Source organism: Monomorium pharaonis, chromosome 5, assembly GCF_013373865.1.
Source record: "Monomorium pharaonis isolate MP-MQ-018 chromosome 5, ASM1337386v2, whole genome shotgun sequence".
In the NCBI taxonomy this organism is placed as follows: domain Eukaryota; kingdom Metazoa; phylum Arthropoda; class Insecta; order Hymenoptera; family Formicidae; genus Monomorium; species Monomorium pharaonis.
Window position 1 is genome coordinate 5,876,992 of NC_050471.1, and position 16,210 is coordinate 5,893,201.

Sequence of the window (16,210 nt, forward strand, 5' to 3'; positions counted from 1 at the left end):
GAGAAATATAATCTTAACTTTATTTTTATTTTTCTTCTTGAATGGTAGATAATACAATAATATAATAAATATTGTACATAACGTTTTTAAATAAGTTGCACAGACAGCAGCAAACTTGACAAGAAAATTTAAATTATCGACATATTCGATAGTTCTTGAATTATAAATGATATGTAATTCGATATCTTCTCATGGTGAATAAACAATAAATCTAGTTATAAATTTCCTCATAAATGCAATATTCATTTGTTAAAGCTTCATTGCCAATAATTATATTTTGCATTCAACCTCGGGGGCACTTTAAATGTAATCATTTAATTATGAATTAAATTTAATTCCTCCAAATACAACAATAAAACTATTTATTATTGGTATTGAAAGTAACTTTGTTGAAAGTAATGAACATAATAAGTTACATCTGGCTTTATTATGAAAAGAATAAATTTAACACTTCTCCAGAGTATTTAAAAATATTTTCATTACATAATTTCGTTCTAAGTTGTCATTAATAGCGTTTCTGCTTTTTGTTGAAAAGCAAAACACAAACTTAAATAGAAAAAAAATCTTTTCTTACACTATACATTCTGTTGCGGGAAAAACTTTATTTCATTCACTTCATTCGCGGATTCTTTCGCACCGTCTTTCGCGACCGCTAATTAACAATCTCGTTATCTTCACGGGCGATTGCGCGCGACATTTGTACGGTAAACGTGACATGCTCCGCCGTTTTCTCGCCACTTGATTTTCCGCCTTCGACGTGCCCCCATTGTCTCCGCTAAGTGCCCAGAGCAAAAGTAATTGGTCGCGCGTCGAATGAGCCGGAACGCTCCCGATAGCGCTTATCGACGCTGAACATGCGAACAAATTGCAAACGCACGCGAGCACGTGGCGATTTCGTCAGCAGGTTGTGAAAAAAAAAAAACAAAGAACAACGTAATATTCACAAGTAGTTTCAGAATTGCATTTGCATAGGTATATTTAAATTTTCTCTTTTCAAAGAGATTCGTGTATTTTCAAAGAACTAAATCCATTGAGATATCAAATAAGATATCTAAAATTGCTTTATAAAAAACTTAACAGATTAAAAATATGGATGTAAAAAAGTACTCAACATTCAAATACTATATATATTTTTTGTAAAAACCAAAGTAAAATCAAGAGAAATTGTCAAATAAACATGGTCCAATGCTACCTTTATAAAATAAAGACTTGTACAATGCAATGCGTTAATAGGTAAATAAATGTTATGTTAAATATTATTATTATATTTTGTTAAGAATTTTCTCAAGTTTCTAAAAAAACATCACAAGTTGACAATTTAGTTTAGGATAATTCGCACAAATTTCGCTAACCAGTGGAGCAATAAAAAGCGGTAGAAGTAAAGGGAGAGAAGAAAAACGCGGGGAGAAGTCGCTGAAGGATTCTTGCAATTATAGGAGTTTTAACGGCGCGAGTAGTGCGACTCGAAGTATGCGCGCACGGGACGCGTAGTCGGGCACATATTTGAACACGAGACGAAATGAGAACTACTCGGCCCGGGAGAATATTTCCTACCGAATTCCAGGTTTCGCGCGTTTTCGTCGTCGTCGACATATTACTTCGGCGACGTAAATTAAAAACTTCGTTTCCGCGCGCCACTTCGGTTACTCGCTTTTCTTTGATCCGCCGAGCGTGCGAGGTTTTCCGTTCTGTTCTCTTTTTTTACTATTACCAACAGCGAGCAAACGCAATATGGCATTTCGACGAAAAAAGGGTAATCAGTAATTCCAGAGAAGTTTTATAACAACTCTTGTTGCAAAACTCCTCCGGGAATGGCATTGCGCGAAGAAACACGTAACTCTATGAGCGTCACAGATTTCACGCACTATTTCCCATACTTTATACTAATTTTGTATAATTTACTAACCATAAAAATAATAAAATATATTATCAATTAAATTCAAAAACTTGTCTTTTTCATGCATACATATTTTATCTAATACTTTTTAAGTGTTTCCCATGTTCAATCTTATAAACTTTATTTGGTTATTTTAATCATTAATTTTTTATTTACTTTTTTTTTATGTAAAAGATGTGTTAAAACACAAAACATATCGCTTCGGAGTTATGCGGCTTATCTGCAAGTCGAAACTTGCACGACGTTGTTCCGCCATAGATATTAGATATATACCGCAATAACTTTGCAGCCGGGTCATGTGTATGCATATTTAAACGCGCGCAAGCATTATACACTGCTCTTTCAAAATAATAAATTATATTTATATAATTTATATATCTCGCGGACAACGATGATATTCTAAAGAAATATCCACAAAGAGCCATGAATAAATAATTCTAAAATTTTATAATATTCTTTTTTAAAAATTTTTCATATGTATACATATATATAAGCTCTCTAAATTTATGCCTACTTAACGTACGAAAATCAGTTTTCAATTTCAATTAGACATCTAATTAATTCAATAGGCTTTCTATCAATTATCAATTTTATATATCTAAAAATAATGCCCGTGTGGAATAAATTCGCGTGATATGTCGATCAACATCTTCACGGCGTTGGATGATCTGTGCGCTTCGCTCTCCCGTCCGGCATGCACCGATTCTTATCACTGTCACTTTCCGGCCGAGCGACCGACTTTCTCTCCTGCCGGTAGCTGTTCGCTCACCCCTTCAGCCGACCAATCGACACGTCCCTTTAGCGCGCCGCGCCGGCTGGATCCGCAGCGTGGCGCGGCATCACCACACATGCGCGCGCCCCATCGTCGTATATCTATAAGGGTAGCTACCCTCGAAGAGGCCGGTCAGTTCTCGCCCGTCCGGGGAATCGGGCTGCCGTTCGCGAACTCGCTTCGTTCCGCTTTCGTTCCGGTCTTTATCATCCACCCAATAGGATACAAACGCGGATTGTTTCGTCGACGAGAAATGAACGCCACGACGCTGGCCGCGATCTAGAAATTCGTCTCTCGGGAGTGAACCTTACGGGACACGTGTGCACGAGACGTGGGGTATCATATGCCAGTTGGGGATTATGTACCGGTCTCGCTGGCGTTACTGATGGGTAAAAGTGTCCTCGTCGAGGGAGGAGTGACGATATACAGTAAGGGTTTCAAAAATACGATCAGGTCAAACCTTGCTCGTCAGAGAAGTCACTTCAGGCGATAAAATTCAGTAAAAGATATCACCATGGCGTATTACATCAGATATCGTGTGTAGAGCATTGTGTATGCTATTCGGTCGGACGAGAGAGCCTGATTAATGCATGCGAAATGTGTGTCGGTCCAATTGTTCTGCGTCAGTGATGCTGAACAACTTGAACGACAGTTCGATTGCCTATCTCCCAGCAATGTTAATATTAATTGAGTTGATGGCAATTTTATCAGTTATCGCTTCATCAATTATTTTCAAGCGATGAAATGACGCTTAGTGAGGATAAAGTCAGTCAGAGTTAATCAACACTAGGAATATCATGTACTAATCATCACATAGTCGCATATTGTTCAGCAACTAGACAAACTATTGGTCAAATGACTGCAGCAATATATGACAATATCAGTGAATGGCGTATTGATGGCGATGACGTTAGCTAACACAAGTGGAATGTGTAGCGATTTAATCGTCACATGTTACCCAACAATAGGTTGACCGAGGTACCGCCGAAATCCTACAGCAATCACTTGCCAATTCATTTGTCACCAATATGGGACAATATAGAATGAGAGATAGGAGTTCAACGAACGAGCAAAGTTACTTGACAGCGGACAAAATGTACGTAAATTCAATTGTTCTATACGGCCAGTATTGACCAGCTAAAATTCTACAGCAATTAGATTTTTCAGCAATACGAGTAAATGTCGTATAAATTTGGTTAAAAATAGGTAAGATTGGTTAAAATCGGCATCAAGAATGTGTGACAGATATAATTCTCATATATGGAAATAATAGTCGATATTACAACAACAAACTATTGCAGATTTTTACATTATAGTAACATACACATGATGATACACAATAAGTTAATGAATCAACGAGATATTTGACCGGTTAAACAAAATGCTTATCTTTATAAAAATATAATACTGTCCAGTACTATATTTTAATAAAGGCACGTTCTACTTTCCAATTTTGTTTTCTAATATTAAACTGAAGATAATCGATATTATGCTACAAACTACCTTCATAAGTTTATTAGACCTAATTGACGTTTAACTGGTTCCTTAATTCGTCCTGAGACATCACTAAGACAAAATGATAAATATCTTATGATTAATTATAATAAACATTTACAAAAACCAATGCTGCAATAATCAGTTGTCGAAAAATCGAACAGTAATATAAAACAAATGTAAAAAATTAATAATCTTAATGACATGGTATTTGTTATGATGTTAACTTCAAACAATTTAATTATTATTAAAAAATCCATTAAATTATTTTTTTAATAAAAACAAAATTAAATAAGACCAAATTTTAGTAACAATAATAAGAAAAATAATAATTAATAATAAGCTCTCATGCATTCTTACAATATTTTATACGAAAAATATTATTATATTAATCATATTAGTGTATTTAACAGTATAAAATCGTGAGAATTTTAATTAAAATTATAAGCATATTTAATTAACCAATCGTAATTCAATTACTACTGGATATATATTATAAATAGATTATAAGTAAAATTCATTTTAATGAAAATAATTAATTGTATTTTAATCAAATTTCTTTTATAAAATAACGCAAACATATTTTGCCACAATAATTATAAAATTCAAAACTCTAAATGCAATGAGATTTAGTAATAATGTAAGATTCAGTAAGAAAGAAGCTTTTTTTAACGACTTGTTTTTTAGTTATATATAAGAACAATTAGATAGAAGGATTTGATGTCAGATAACGTAATCTTTATTGTAATCATGCTTTAAATATAATCGTGTACGATTGTCCTCTGAACTTCAGAAACGCGATATCATTATAACATAATTTCCAATAAATTTTGATGCGAAACTTATTTCGATACTTTATGACCTCATTATTCAATTCGTTATTAAAACAGCGAGAGAAAGAAAAACATGACAAACGCATAAATGTGAACAATAAAAATATATCTAAATTAATTATCTGTAATCGCTATCGGTTTTGTATAAAGCGATTAATATTTATATTTAATCCAAACGTTTAATTATATTGCACTACATGTAACGATATTTTTTGTTATTTTATGATATCTGTATCAATAATTGCTATATTCTCGTTAAAAAAGAATCAAACTAAAAGCTCTGTCTTAAATTTTCATCTCTTTCAACAAGTTCGATATAATAAAAGTATACACAGCGTCTGCTGGAATATATATTTTACATATCTGTATATTTTAAACATCTGCTCGCGAAATTGTTAATATCAAACAACTAAACTTAATTAACACGTTTTGCGTATTCGTCGCTGAAGATTTCTGTAATTTCGTCGGAATGTGATTCCCCGCGAAGGGATTCTCCTCGGGTGTAATCGAGTGTGGCGCATCTCCATCTCCAGAACGGTCTCCGGAGAGATTATGAATTAGCGAGCGTGTTTGCCGAGACAATCTCGGACTCGTAGACGTTAGCTGACGATATCCCACGCGCGTCTCTCGGAATCCAGTTCATCGTATTTAGCTAACGTCAAATGAGTTATTCCGCACGAGAGCACAAAACGGATTCGCTGCTTACTGCGTGATATTACTGCTCGCCGGGTATGTACATATAAATTCTCTGTATTTTACATTAACCTTCCCATCGGGAGCTTCGTGCAAGGAGACGTTAGAATTTTCCTCTTGTGTAACGGATAATTTGGCCAACTGACTCAAAGACAATTCTTTTCAACAAAATTTTTCTGTCGTTACCTCGTTTGTAGATTTTTAGTGATGTGTTATTGATTATTAAAAGTCTTTTTAAATAAAGTTAATTTGTGAATTAAAAAATTGATCAGACACTTCTTATAAATGCTACTTTCTCGAATTGTCAATTCTCAAAAGAGACGCTTATTTCCAATCGTTTAGAAATCAAGAGAAACTAAACTCCAGAAAGTAAATTCAAGAAGTCGAAATAGAAAAGAAAAGAATAAAAGAAATAAACGTAAGAAGGACAATTTTAACAAGTAGTGTAGTTTGTTGTCCACAAACGCGAATGTGAAAACTTGTACTGCAAAGAGAGAAACGGGCCAAGTATCGAAAACATTCATTCGATAACTCGAAACACGATGTTATCACTATTGCAAGTCTCTACATTGTAATTGTATTTAGAATGGGATACTATCGAAGTTTTCTAAGGCATTGCAGAAATAGTTGTGGAATATGTAATAATGTAGATATTTAACTATTAATTTTTGTCAAAATAATTAATAAAGAAACTTTTTAAAAATATAAAATTAATATTACCTTGATAATAATCTGAAAAAAGTTTTGTCTTTCCTAAAAACTTTCAATAGTAAAGATATTGAATATTTTGTAAATAAATTTCAAATTAAGTTTCTATTAAATTAAGTTTCTATTAAAATTTATTCGGAATTCAAAAATTAAAACTCACTATATATTCATATTTTAATTCTTTCTTAGAACTTTTTATAATTTTAGAGGAAAGAATTCCGACACATAAAATTTATCAAGAACATTATTAATAAGCCCTTTACAATACAAACAGAATTTGTAATCGTAAAAGATTTCAGGCGCTTAGCGGTTAATTTCAAGTCTAGTCGAATTTCCTATATTAGTATCATGAATTCTGAAGATTCCTCTGCTGGTACAAAAGCAGCTGATTAATGTTGAACGCGAGTGTGATAAATGATCGACGTCTTGGCGGAGAAGAAGATGATGGAGAATCACTGGCCCGGTGCTCTCTCGTGGCTCGTCGCTGTGGTTTGATCGAAGGGGTATTTCCTCCCCTCATACACGCGGAAACTTCTTTCGGAAGATAAACCGCTCTCTTTCAGTCTCCATCTCGGGACGCGACTAAGGGGCACGAAAGTTTCCTCGGAAGATTCACAAAAGATTTTTTGACCGCGTAGCGACATAATCCAGACAAGGCCAACGCAGTACCTTCGTTTGAAAAATTTATAAGAAACTAACGAAGAAGCTTCCCCGACCGGAAACTCTCGAGATACCTGAAAAGCGATCTCATTCAATCGTAGAACATAGTCTGAATATAATTCAGAGAAGAAAAAGCTACGGGACTTGATGAAGAAAATAGAATTCTCGAAGTCCTAGATACTTTGCAAACAATAGAGAAATTATGTTTGAAATATATACATATAACATAAAAAAATAATTAAAAATTATTATTCAAATATTAATGCGTATAATAATAGCACGGCTGCAACCGATTTTAAAAAATTACTCTTAAATAATCCATTCAGATAAATGTTGTAATCTGAAATTCAATTCTTATTGCGAATAAATTGTATTTTAATAAAAATTTTAACAAAGATTAATGAATTTAAATTAAAGAACTCCATTGATGAATTTAAATTAAAGAATCCTAACAAATAATAAAACTAAATTCATGTTACATATTAAACAGTTAAGAAAGAATAATCTATCCAATTTGATCAAATTGCAGTTAAAAGAACTGAAATTAATTAATTCAAAATTATCCAAAGATAAAAGAATGGAACTGTAATACTCAATGTAACAAATTACATCTTTAATTCTAATCTGATCTTGCATCATTACTCGCGCCATTAACTTGTCTTTCGCTTTTTCATTATATAGAGTTAAATAAATAATTAAAAATTCGACTTTTCTTGAAGAAAACTTATTGGCTGTGATGCATCGCGCGTCAAATCGTTAGCGTGCCTGACACGTGTGCGAGCCTTTATAATCCTAAAGCTTGCAGCAAAACTAGGTCGAACTTTCACATGGAAGGAAATTAGGGAAGAAGAGTTTCCACGTGCATCATTCCTGTCGAGATAGAGAGGGGAAGGGGAATCGATCCTGGAATTATTAGGTAATTACCGTGGTGCGGCGGGAATAATTCCAGAATCGATTACGTCGGAAACAGGGAATGGGCAGGGGATCGCAAACAGGTCAGTATTTTCAAACTCTTCCTTTGTAGAGATTAAATGCCAATTTATTTAATATTAAAATGTTCACATATATCTACCGAGATAATTCGGAATTCTTTCGAACAAACAAAGGCCGTAGAATCTGTTTTCTTCTTTTTTAAAAATAAATTTCAAGTTAAATACTGAAGAATACATTAAAGAATATAGAAAGAAAATATCAGAAAATATCGTGATATTAGAATGGCACTTGCATTGTAGAAATAAAATTTTATGAATGCGAAATTGCTAGGAAAAATAAGAAAAATTACACGCCAAAAGAGACTTCACGGACGAGCAAGGATGTGATACGTTTTTCGCGTATTCCAAGGGTATTGGAGCGATTCTCAGAATATAAAAAATCAGAGTGTGGGATGAATTTTGCAGAAAATCGAGAACGCATTACAACGATAAGAAGGACTCCATATGAGACAACCCTACAATCTCGTCAACCCTTAATGTATCCATCGTGAGCCTTTGGCAGCTGGCTCTACACGCGAAAACGCGGTCCTGCGGGATCGACTCGAGATCGACGTAGTGTGAACGAGGGAACAAACGGATAAAGATAAGGCTAAGGACGATGGGGGTGCCGGACGTGGAACAGGCTAAGAAGCGACTTCAGGACATACTGAGGCGGGCACAGAAACTGGAGATACCGACGCAAGAGGTGATCTCGACGAGGACGGCGCGTAAATTGCTCGCCAGAACGCGCAATGTCCTGGCATGGACTATCTGGATTGGAGTATTCGTTGTCCTCCTCAGTGGCGTTGTCTACGCTCGTTGGCCTACACGACAGGATGTGGAAACCGTTAGGACCGTGCTGAGGCGAACAGTCAGTATCAATATATCTATTTTTTTAGTAATTTCTATATTTTAATTTTCCAATTCAAACAATATCAAGCCATAACAAATAGATATATGTGTTAATTTTTCTCAAAAAATTGACTTTAAAAGATTATTAATAAAGACTTATATAGATTTTTCGAGTAAGACAATCCACAAGAACACAATGGCAACAATATGACGACAATGATAACTCTTTTACTTCCCTCACAATTTTCAAACTCACGACTTCGCGACAAAAGAAAAGGCTGAATTTCAATTCGCATAACATTCTCTTCAATATGAAAATTCCGTTTTCGTTTATGTACAAAGAAAAAATAAAGTTTCTTTCTCGACGCTAAAAAAAATTTATTTTTTGTTTCTTTCCTCGTTCCTTGCACTTTCTGTTTTCTTATGATCTCGTTGCACATCTTTCTTATACTATAAAGAACATGTCAACGACTTTGACTTTGACAAATATAACCTGACCAACATGTACATACATACACACAAACCGTATTTTCTCTGCAAAAAGTATTTTATTTCTATTGATATGTGTGACATTCAAGCATTTCTTCGCTAAATATGTCACAGTTCAATGGATATTCTATCTCAAAATAATTCACGTTTAATTAATAATATTACAGTAATTTTATATCATCTTTCAAAAACATAACAGAACATGGATGTGTATATGTTATCATAATTTCTCATTATGGAATATATATTTTAGCATCGGTTTGTTATTAAATCAGACAAAAAAAACAGTTTAACATAGTACTGATATTAATAGTTAAATAGATTTTTCTGATTTAATAATAATAAAAAATGTTAAGACAGTAAAATAAGATTTTTAAAAAGTGTAATATATCCAATAAAACATGTAGTTGCGACCTGCCAACTACAGATATACTCAATACAATAATATTTACTATTAATGCAAGTACAATGTTGATACTGCAATAGCATACAATATATGCTATTGCAGTATCAACATTGTACTTGCATTAATAGTACATGTTATTATATTGAGTATTTTATGTAGTTGGCAGCCCGCAATTACATATGTTATTAACTTTTTTTTTTCTGTGTATTAATGTTTACTATAATTCTTCAGTCAAGCGTTTAAACAAAAATTGCTGAAAGATATAATATCACTGATCATACTACTTAAATTTCGCTGATTTTGGAAAATTGGCCAATTAAGCTTGCGGCGGTCACATGCTGGTGTGGTCGATAACGCCGATCACATTGAAGAAGAGAGAGAACGTTAAAGGTACTAAAATAAAATCGCTCGGCCAGTGATATTTATTAGACGGCACCGGCGACGGTTACGGCCGATAAACGGCACAGACCGCCGCATGGAAAATTCACCTCGTAAATGGAAGCGTGCAAACAATAGTTATCGGATAAGCGTTTCCGCGGGATAAAAGCCGATCGGTCGCGGCGTCCTACACGCCTGCCGATTCGCGATTTTCTCTCGGGCTATCATGTCAGTCGCCAATCGAAATGGAAAGAATTCTGCGCGTCATTATGAAGTGTGCTTTACGAGAAAGAAAACATTTGAAGTGATGGTTACGATGTTTACAAAAATTATTTACATCTTTTTAACATGCGCAAAAGAAAACGTTATTATTAATAACACTCCAAATTTATAATGGCAAAAATTGTCGCCAATTAAATTTCAAAAGATGTTCAATTTTGTTCATTAAATAGTCTATTTGAATGTGCGTTTCATGTGAAATCAACAACTAATTAATTCGATTTTTAAATATCACGTTCCTTTAACATTTAATCAATGACCCTCTAGAAGTGGCTCCATTGCTCGCTTTCGACCGTATGTCCCGACAAATTTCAATATTATCGATGTTCGATCGTGCAAAATCGCACCAAAGGAATATCAACGTTAAAAGGACTAAAAAAAATCGAGACCAGCGAAACAGCCTAAATGAAAGAGATTGCAAGTTCAAAGAGAGCTATCGCATGTGATCTATTGAAAATGCACACACACACACACACACACACGCGCGCGCGCGCGCGCGCGCGTACACACGCACCCGCGCATTTATGCGTAGCGATTGATCAGTAAAATGATTTGCCAGTCTCGTTCGAATTCAAGTTGCATTTCATTGCTGGATATCCTACGATATTTTCGAAATGGCCTCTCTCGGAATTATGCGCTGTTGCATATAACGCGATTTTCAAAGAACTTGAAACTCGTTATACATATAATGCATTTAAAAAAATATATTAAGCCAAATTAATAGATATAAAAAATTTATACTATATGTATATCTGAAAAAAATAGAGATACAATGCAAACTAAGAATCAAAAAGTTTTTTTGCTAGTTTTTTGTTTTTTTTTTGCAGTTTTTTGCACTAAAGATCGCCAAAATCAATATATCGCAGAATAGTGACCGTAACATCTCGCTTTCGCAAATTCAACAAAAATTATTAGTTGCAAGAACTAAATATTTCAGTCTTTTGAAAAACAAAAAAAACATACGCTACATACGCCTTTTTGTTTGAAATAAACGCCGTCGGCGTTGTTTGTAATTATTTCAAAACGACCGCGCCTGCATATGTTTCAATTTACGCTTTGGTATCTTCGTTTTGGTTTTTCATTGCGTGTTTGTTCCTGATTGTCGCTGCGTTTATTATTTTTTCTTTTTTTTTCGAGAACCGCCAAATGTGTTTCTGTCAGCAGTAACTCTCTCGTGTTTGTTAATTAAATGAGAAGATCAAAGTAAGAAGTATATTAATAAAAAGGAGTAGCATGAGATGACGGTCACGTATAAATATAAAAAAAAATCGTTATTTATTGTTCAATGACAAAGGATAGCTTGTATTGAATTAACTAAAGAAGTTGTATTGTAATATATTCAAAAACCTTCTTGTAACTTTCATATAAAAGTTTTTCTTATTTTTTTATATTTTTATCATGTTTAACATTTAAAATTTATTTCAGATAAATTAATAAGTCGACAAAATTCTACTAGTAATTTTATATTTAAGATAGTTAGAAAAACTATAAATTTGAAATTATATTAATTAAAAAAGATAATTAAATAATTTTGTGCATGCTATACACACACGTGTATACATATACTAATTTTTATGAATATAACAAACACATTACGTACTAACATTTTACACTATTTTGTATTCTCTATATTTTTTAATTTTCTAGCTTGGCTCAAAATAATGAACTGCTCTCAGTTGTTCTTTCTCTCGCTATTGGGGTTTGATAATTCGCTCTCTGTCTCCTTTTTTTCCATGCTCCATAGTACGTCGCGGATCGAGACGTCGAAAAGCGACCAGAGAGCCCGCCGGGCCCTCTCGAGGTGCTCAATTTCCATGGAAATAGCATCGAAACAGCACGATTTCCTGCACTTTCCTACCACTGCTGTTCCCGTCACGTTTCTCTCACTTTCACGCGTACATGTACGAGTTTGCGTGAATGCGCGCAGATCCGTTTTCTTCTCATTCAGAAAAGCTTTTGATTCACTCGATTACTTCGTCTGTTTCTCGTCAGAAAAAGAAAATGGAGAAAAAACGTGGTTCTAAACGCGGAGTAGCGGAGTGAATATATTTCATACTTGTAACACATATTGCATTTGTGTTCAAAAAACGATACACAATATATTTCACCACATATCAATTGAGAAAAACTAAAATCTTGTTTGACTGTACTTTCGGAACTAAATTTTACAAGACCAAAACTAAGATGATGCTAGCTAAAAGCTTAATGTGCTATTATAATTATTTTAAACTTTTTAATGGAAGTTTGCCGAGATTAATTTATATCTTTAATTTTATTCTTTTCATATATGCATAAATTTAATTATTAACTCGTTGTGTAAAAATATTTTCTTTATTAATTCTCAAATCATCTTATTAATTTGTTTATGTAATTTTTAAATTTCTAATATCAACTGAGTATTGTAGTCATATATTTATCGAATTTATTATAGTTGTTAAAAAGTCATTAACAAATCTTTTTGTTACGTTGTTAATACATATAATCAACTATTTTCTATTTTATTAGGAGTATATTGTATTTTTAATAATCTCGTTTTGTTTAGAAAATTAACTTTTTACGCACACTTCAATTTTCCTTTACTAAACACTGTATATTCGTCACAAATATTAATTAATTTTACAGATATAGAAAAATTATTGATTCTTACATAGATTTTCACATTTTCACATTTTATAAAGTATCTGCATAATTGTGTATTAAGAATGATATGTATATAAAAAAACTATATATAAGCGTTATAACTACAGCTAACAAAGTATTATATATAAAAAAAAAAAAAGAAATACGTGTGACACAAGTATGCCAAGATTAAGTATTATTATCCAACATAATTGACATATACGATAATATAGAATTAAAAAAATAAAAAACTCTTCGTAGCATCTGATACAAGTTCCACCTAATATAACGTTTTGAGAATAGCTATTGTATTCAAACCTTCAAATAAATGATTCCTGCTAATAAATATCTACTATAGAATTTATTTATGTAAAAAGATGCAAAGGGATGCGTATAGAGTCAATAAACATGTATAGATAGCCGTTGCTTACTGTCGAAGAATGTTAAACTACTTCTCAGAGAAGCTCTTTTCTCCAAGAAAGAGCGGTAAAGTTGGAAAGAATCTTGAAGGAATTTTAATATCCACGTAGAGTGTTTTATCCGCGGACGCTCCGTATGCGCTCGCTAAATTAAAAAATGCCCCGTTAAATAGTAAGTAGTTGAAAAGTACGTAGGACGTAGAAAGCGCTAACGAGATCTACAAAGTATGCATAAAAGAAGTGATAGAAATCCTGTCTCAGGATTAAACGGAGTTGTTTGCTTCCCGTTTCTATCGAAAAAAAAAGATCGGAAAATAAGAAACTTTATATTCCCATATAATTTCATATAACCAAAAAATGATATTAATCGGTGTAAAAAGGGAAAGAATAGGTAGATAAAGAAAAAGAGAAAAAAACAAAAAGTAAAAGAGAGAAAGAAGAAGCCAATTGTTAGCCCTTTATAAACTAATATTTTTCTTATAAAGAATTCTAATTGAAATTAGATTAATAACTGATGTTGGTCTATAATTAGTGAGAAACGGAGTGGGAAAACAGATTTAATTTTACTTAAAAAAAAAAATTTTTTTTCGAAGATGTCAATTATAAATGAATAATAATAAATATTATGTAGTCCGGGAGACATGTTAACCATATGAGAAATAGCTAAATTTTATTTTTATGTTTTGAAGTGGTATTCATCTATCTTGTGTTAAGACCAATGTATGGTAACGGATCTTCTTTTATAATTATTACTGAGAAAAACATAGAGAAAAAAAATAGTAGAAATAAATTATAGTAATAAAAAGTAATTGATTTTTTTACGTATCTCTTCTTCTATATTTTTTATTTATTTATTCTTATTCTTTATGTTCTTAAAAAATCTAAAATATGTAATCAAATTTTTGTTTTTAAGAACAGATCAGTAACAAATTGATCATAACGGTCAATAAAAAGTGACGCTTCACGAATAACAACGGCGCAAATTTCCTTCAACGCAAATTGCAAAATTACATTTTCACTCAGCAGCGCGTCCGTTTTGTAACAATCGCAATTATTTGCCCTGACGCGCGTGACGGCGGTACGTTCTGCACGATTATTTACATCGCGTGACGCATCGTGCGCGTGCAGTCCCGTGCGCTGCATTCGCAGCTCAACATCGACCATGTAGCTATAAGGGCCCAGGATGTCGAAATTATTATTGGGGCATTAATTAATCCGACACAAAATAAATAATTTCACAAATATAAAATTGTGTTTTTTTTACACAAACATAGAAAAATATATTTGTAAATGTTTAATGTTTTATCGTATTACAAATTTTTATCCTTGCATTTTAATAATTAATTATATTAAATATAATTTTGTTGACTTTATATTCTAATGCTGAGATCTAAAATGTGCACAAATAATTTCCGCACAAATAGCGAAACGTAATGTAAAGTTTGATGTAAATCTTTTCGTGCATTTGTAGCTTCAGAAATTAGGAACTCGACAAAATTACATATATCTGTTATTATTCTCTCTCACATTAGGAAATTATTTCTTTCCAACAATTTTTTGAGTAATAAATATATATATATATAAAAGAAAATTTTTTATTTTTAAAAGTTGATGATTTAGAATTTTCAGCGGGAGAGAATCAACTTTTTTATTCATAATAAAAGGCGCAACTATTTGTGTTTACAATGTACATGTACACAATATGCATGAGTCGAGCGAGTCGGTTTACAACGTGTTGTATTCACTGATACCTGACCACATAGATCGCGATTCCACTCTCTTGGTTTGGCCGTATTTACCAAGAATTGAAACCGGCACAATTGCAACATAGCATAACTGGCGAATGTAACTTTCGGTGCTACGAACACAAAGATGTGCAACCACTGTGTCTACTCGTGGTAACAGAAACGTGATGAAATGATTCAAATTTTCAATTTACATCTTCTTATCTCTCTCCTCTCTCTCTCTCTCTCTCTCTCTCTTTCTTTCTCGTATTTTTTATACGTCTGCTTTTATCTGTCATATTTTACCCAATAGTTTGATTTGGTAAAAAGAAAACATATAGCATGTAACATTTAGAGTCAACTTCATTTTTCTTAAGAAAACTTGCGAAAGAAATTATTTTTTTATCATTACCCAAAGATCTCGCGAGTTGGAAACCTTTGCAACAAACTGTGTTGTATACGTGGTATCGTATATCGGTTTAGTGCAGGTTCCAAGTAAAATATTTTGTAGCAACAAGTGAGAAACGCCAACAAAAATAAAGCAACACCATCGACAATAAATAACTCAACTTTATTGAAAATTACGGTGATACCTTTTGCGACAAATTACGAATGTATGATGCTATTGTGTCAATATTAATATTACGATGTCAATGAAAAAGTATATAAACCCGTAAAAGTACTATATACCCGGTTTAAAAAAATATACAAATAATGCATTACTTTAACGGCATAATCTGTTATTAAAACAATGAATAACAGAAACAATAGTAAAGCGTCATAAAATGCAGAAATAATAATAAATGTTCAGATTTACAAAAATATCAATTACATTATTTCTATTTTAGATATTTTCTCAGAGTTGTTCGTCTGTTCTTCGCATATTTTTCATCTGGTTATGTTATATCATAAAATCCCGTACAAGAGAAACATGTACATGAACAAAATTCAGGGGTATACCGTCATCGGAGTAGACAGTGGCAAAGGGGTTGAATAGCTGGAGATTTTAATTAGGA

At 32.8% G+C, this 16,210-nt stretch overlaps 1 protein-coding gene across 4 annotated transcripts in view; it reads left to right on the forward strand.

The window, feature by feature from the left end:
• The first annotated feature begins 2,799 nt into the window (after window positions 1-2,799).
• Window positions 2,800-16,210, forward strand: part of LOC105837217 — an 89,217-nt gene continuing 75,806 nt past the window's right edge. The window contains exons 1-2 of one of the 4 annotated variants that reach the window (XM_012681804.3): window positions 2,800-3,097; window positions 8,455-8,899. In XM_012681804.3, the coding sequence (XP_012537258.1) occupies window positions 8,648-8,899 (252 nt within the window). In that variant the 5' untranslated portion in view covers window positions 2,800-3,097; window positions 8,455-8,647. The remainder of the gene's footprint in view (window positions 3,098-8,454; window positions 8,900-16,210) is intronic. The other 3 variants (XM_028192556.2, XR_004963342.1, XM_036287192.1) reach the window with 3 other exon arrangements.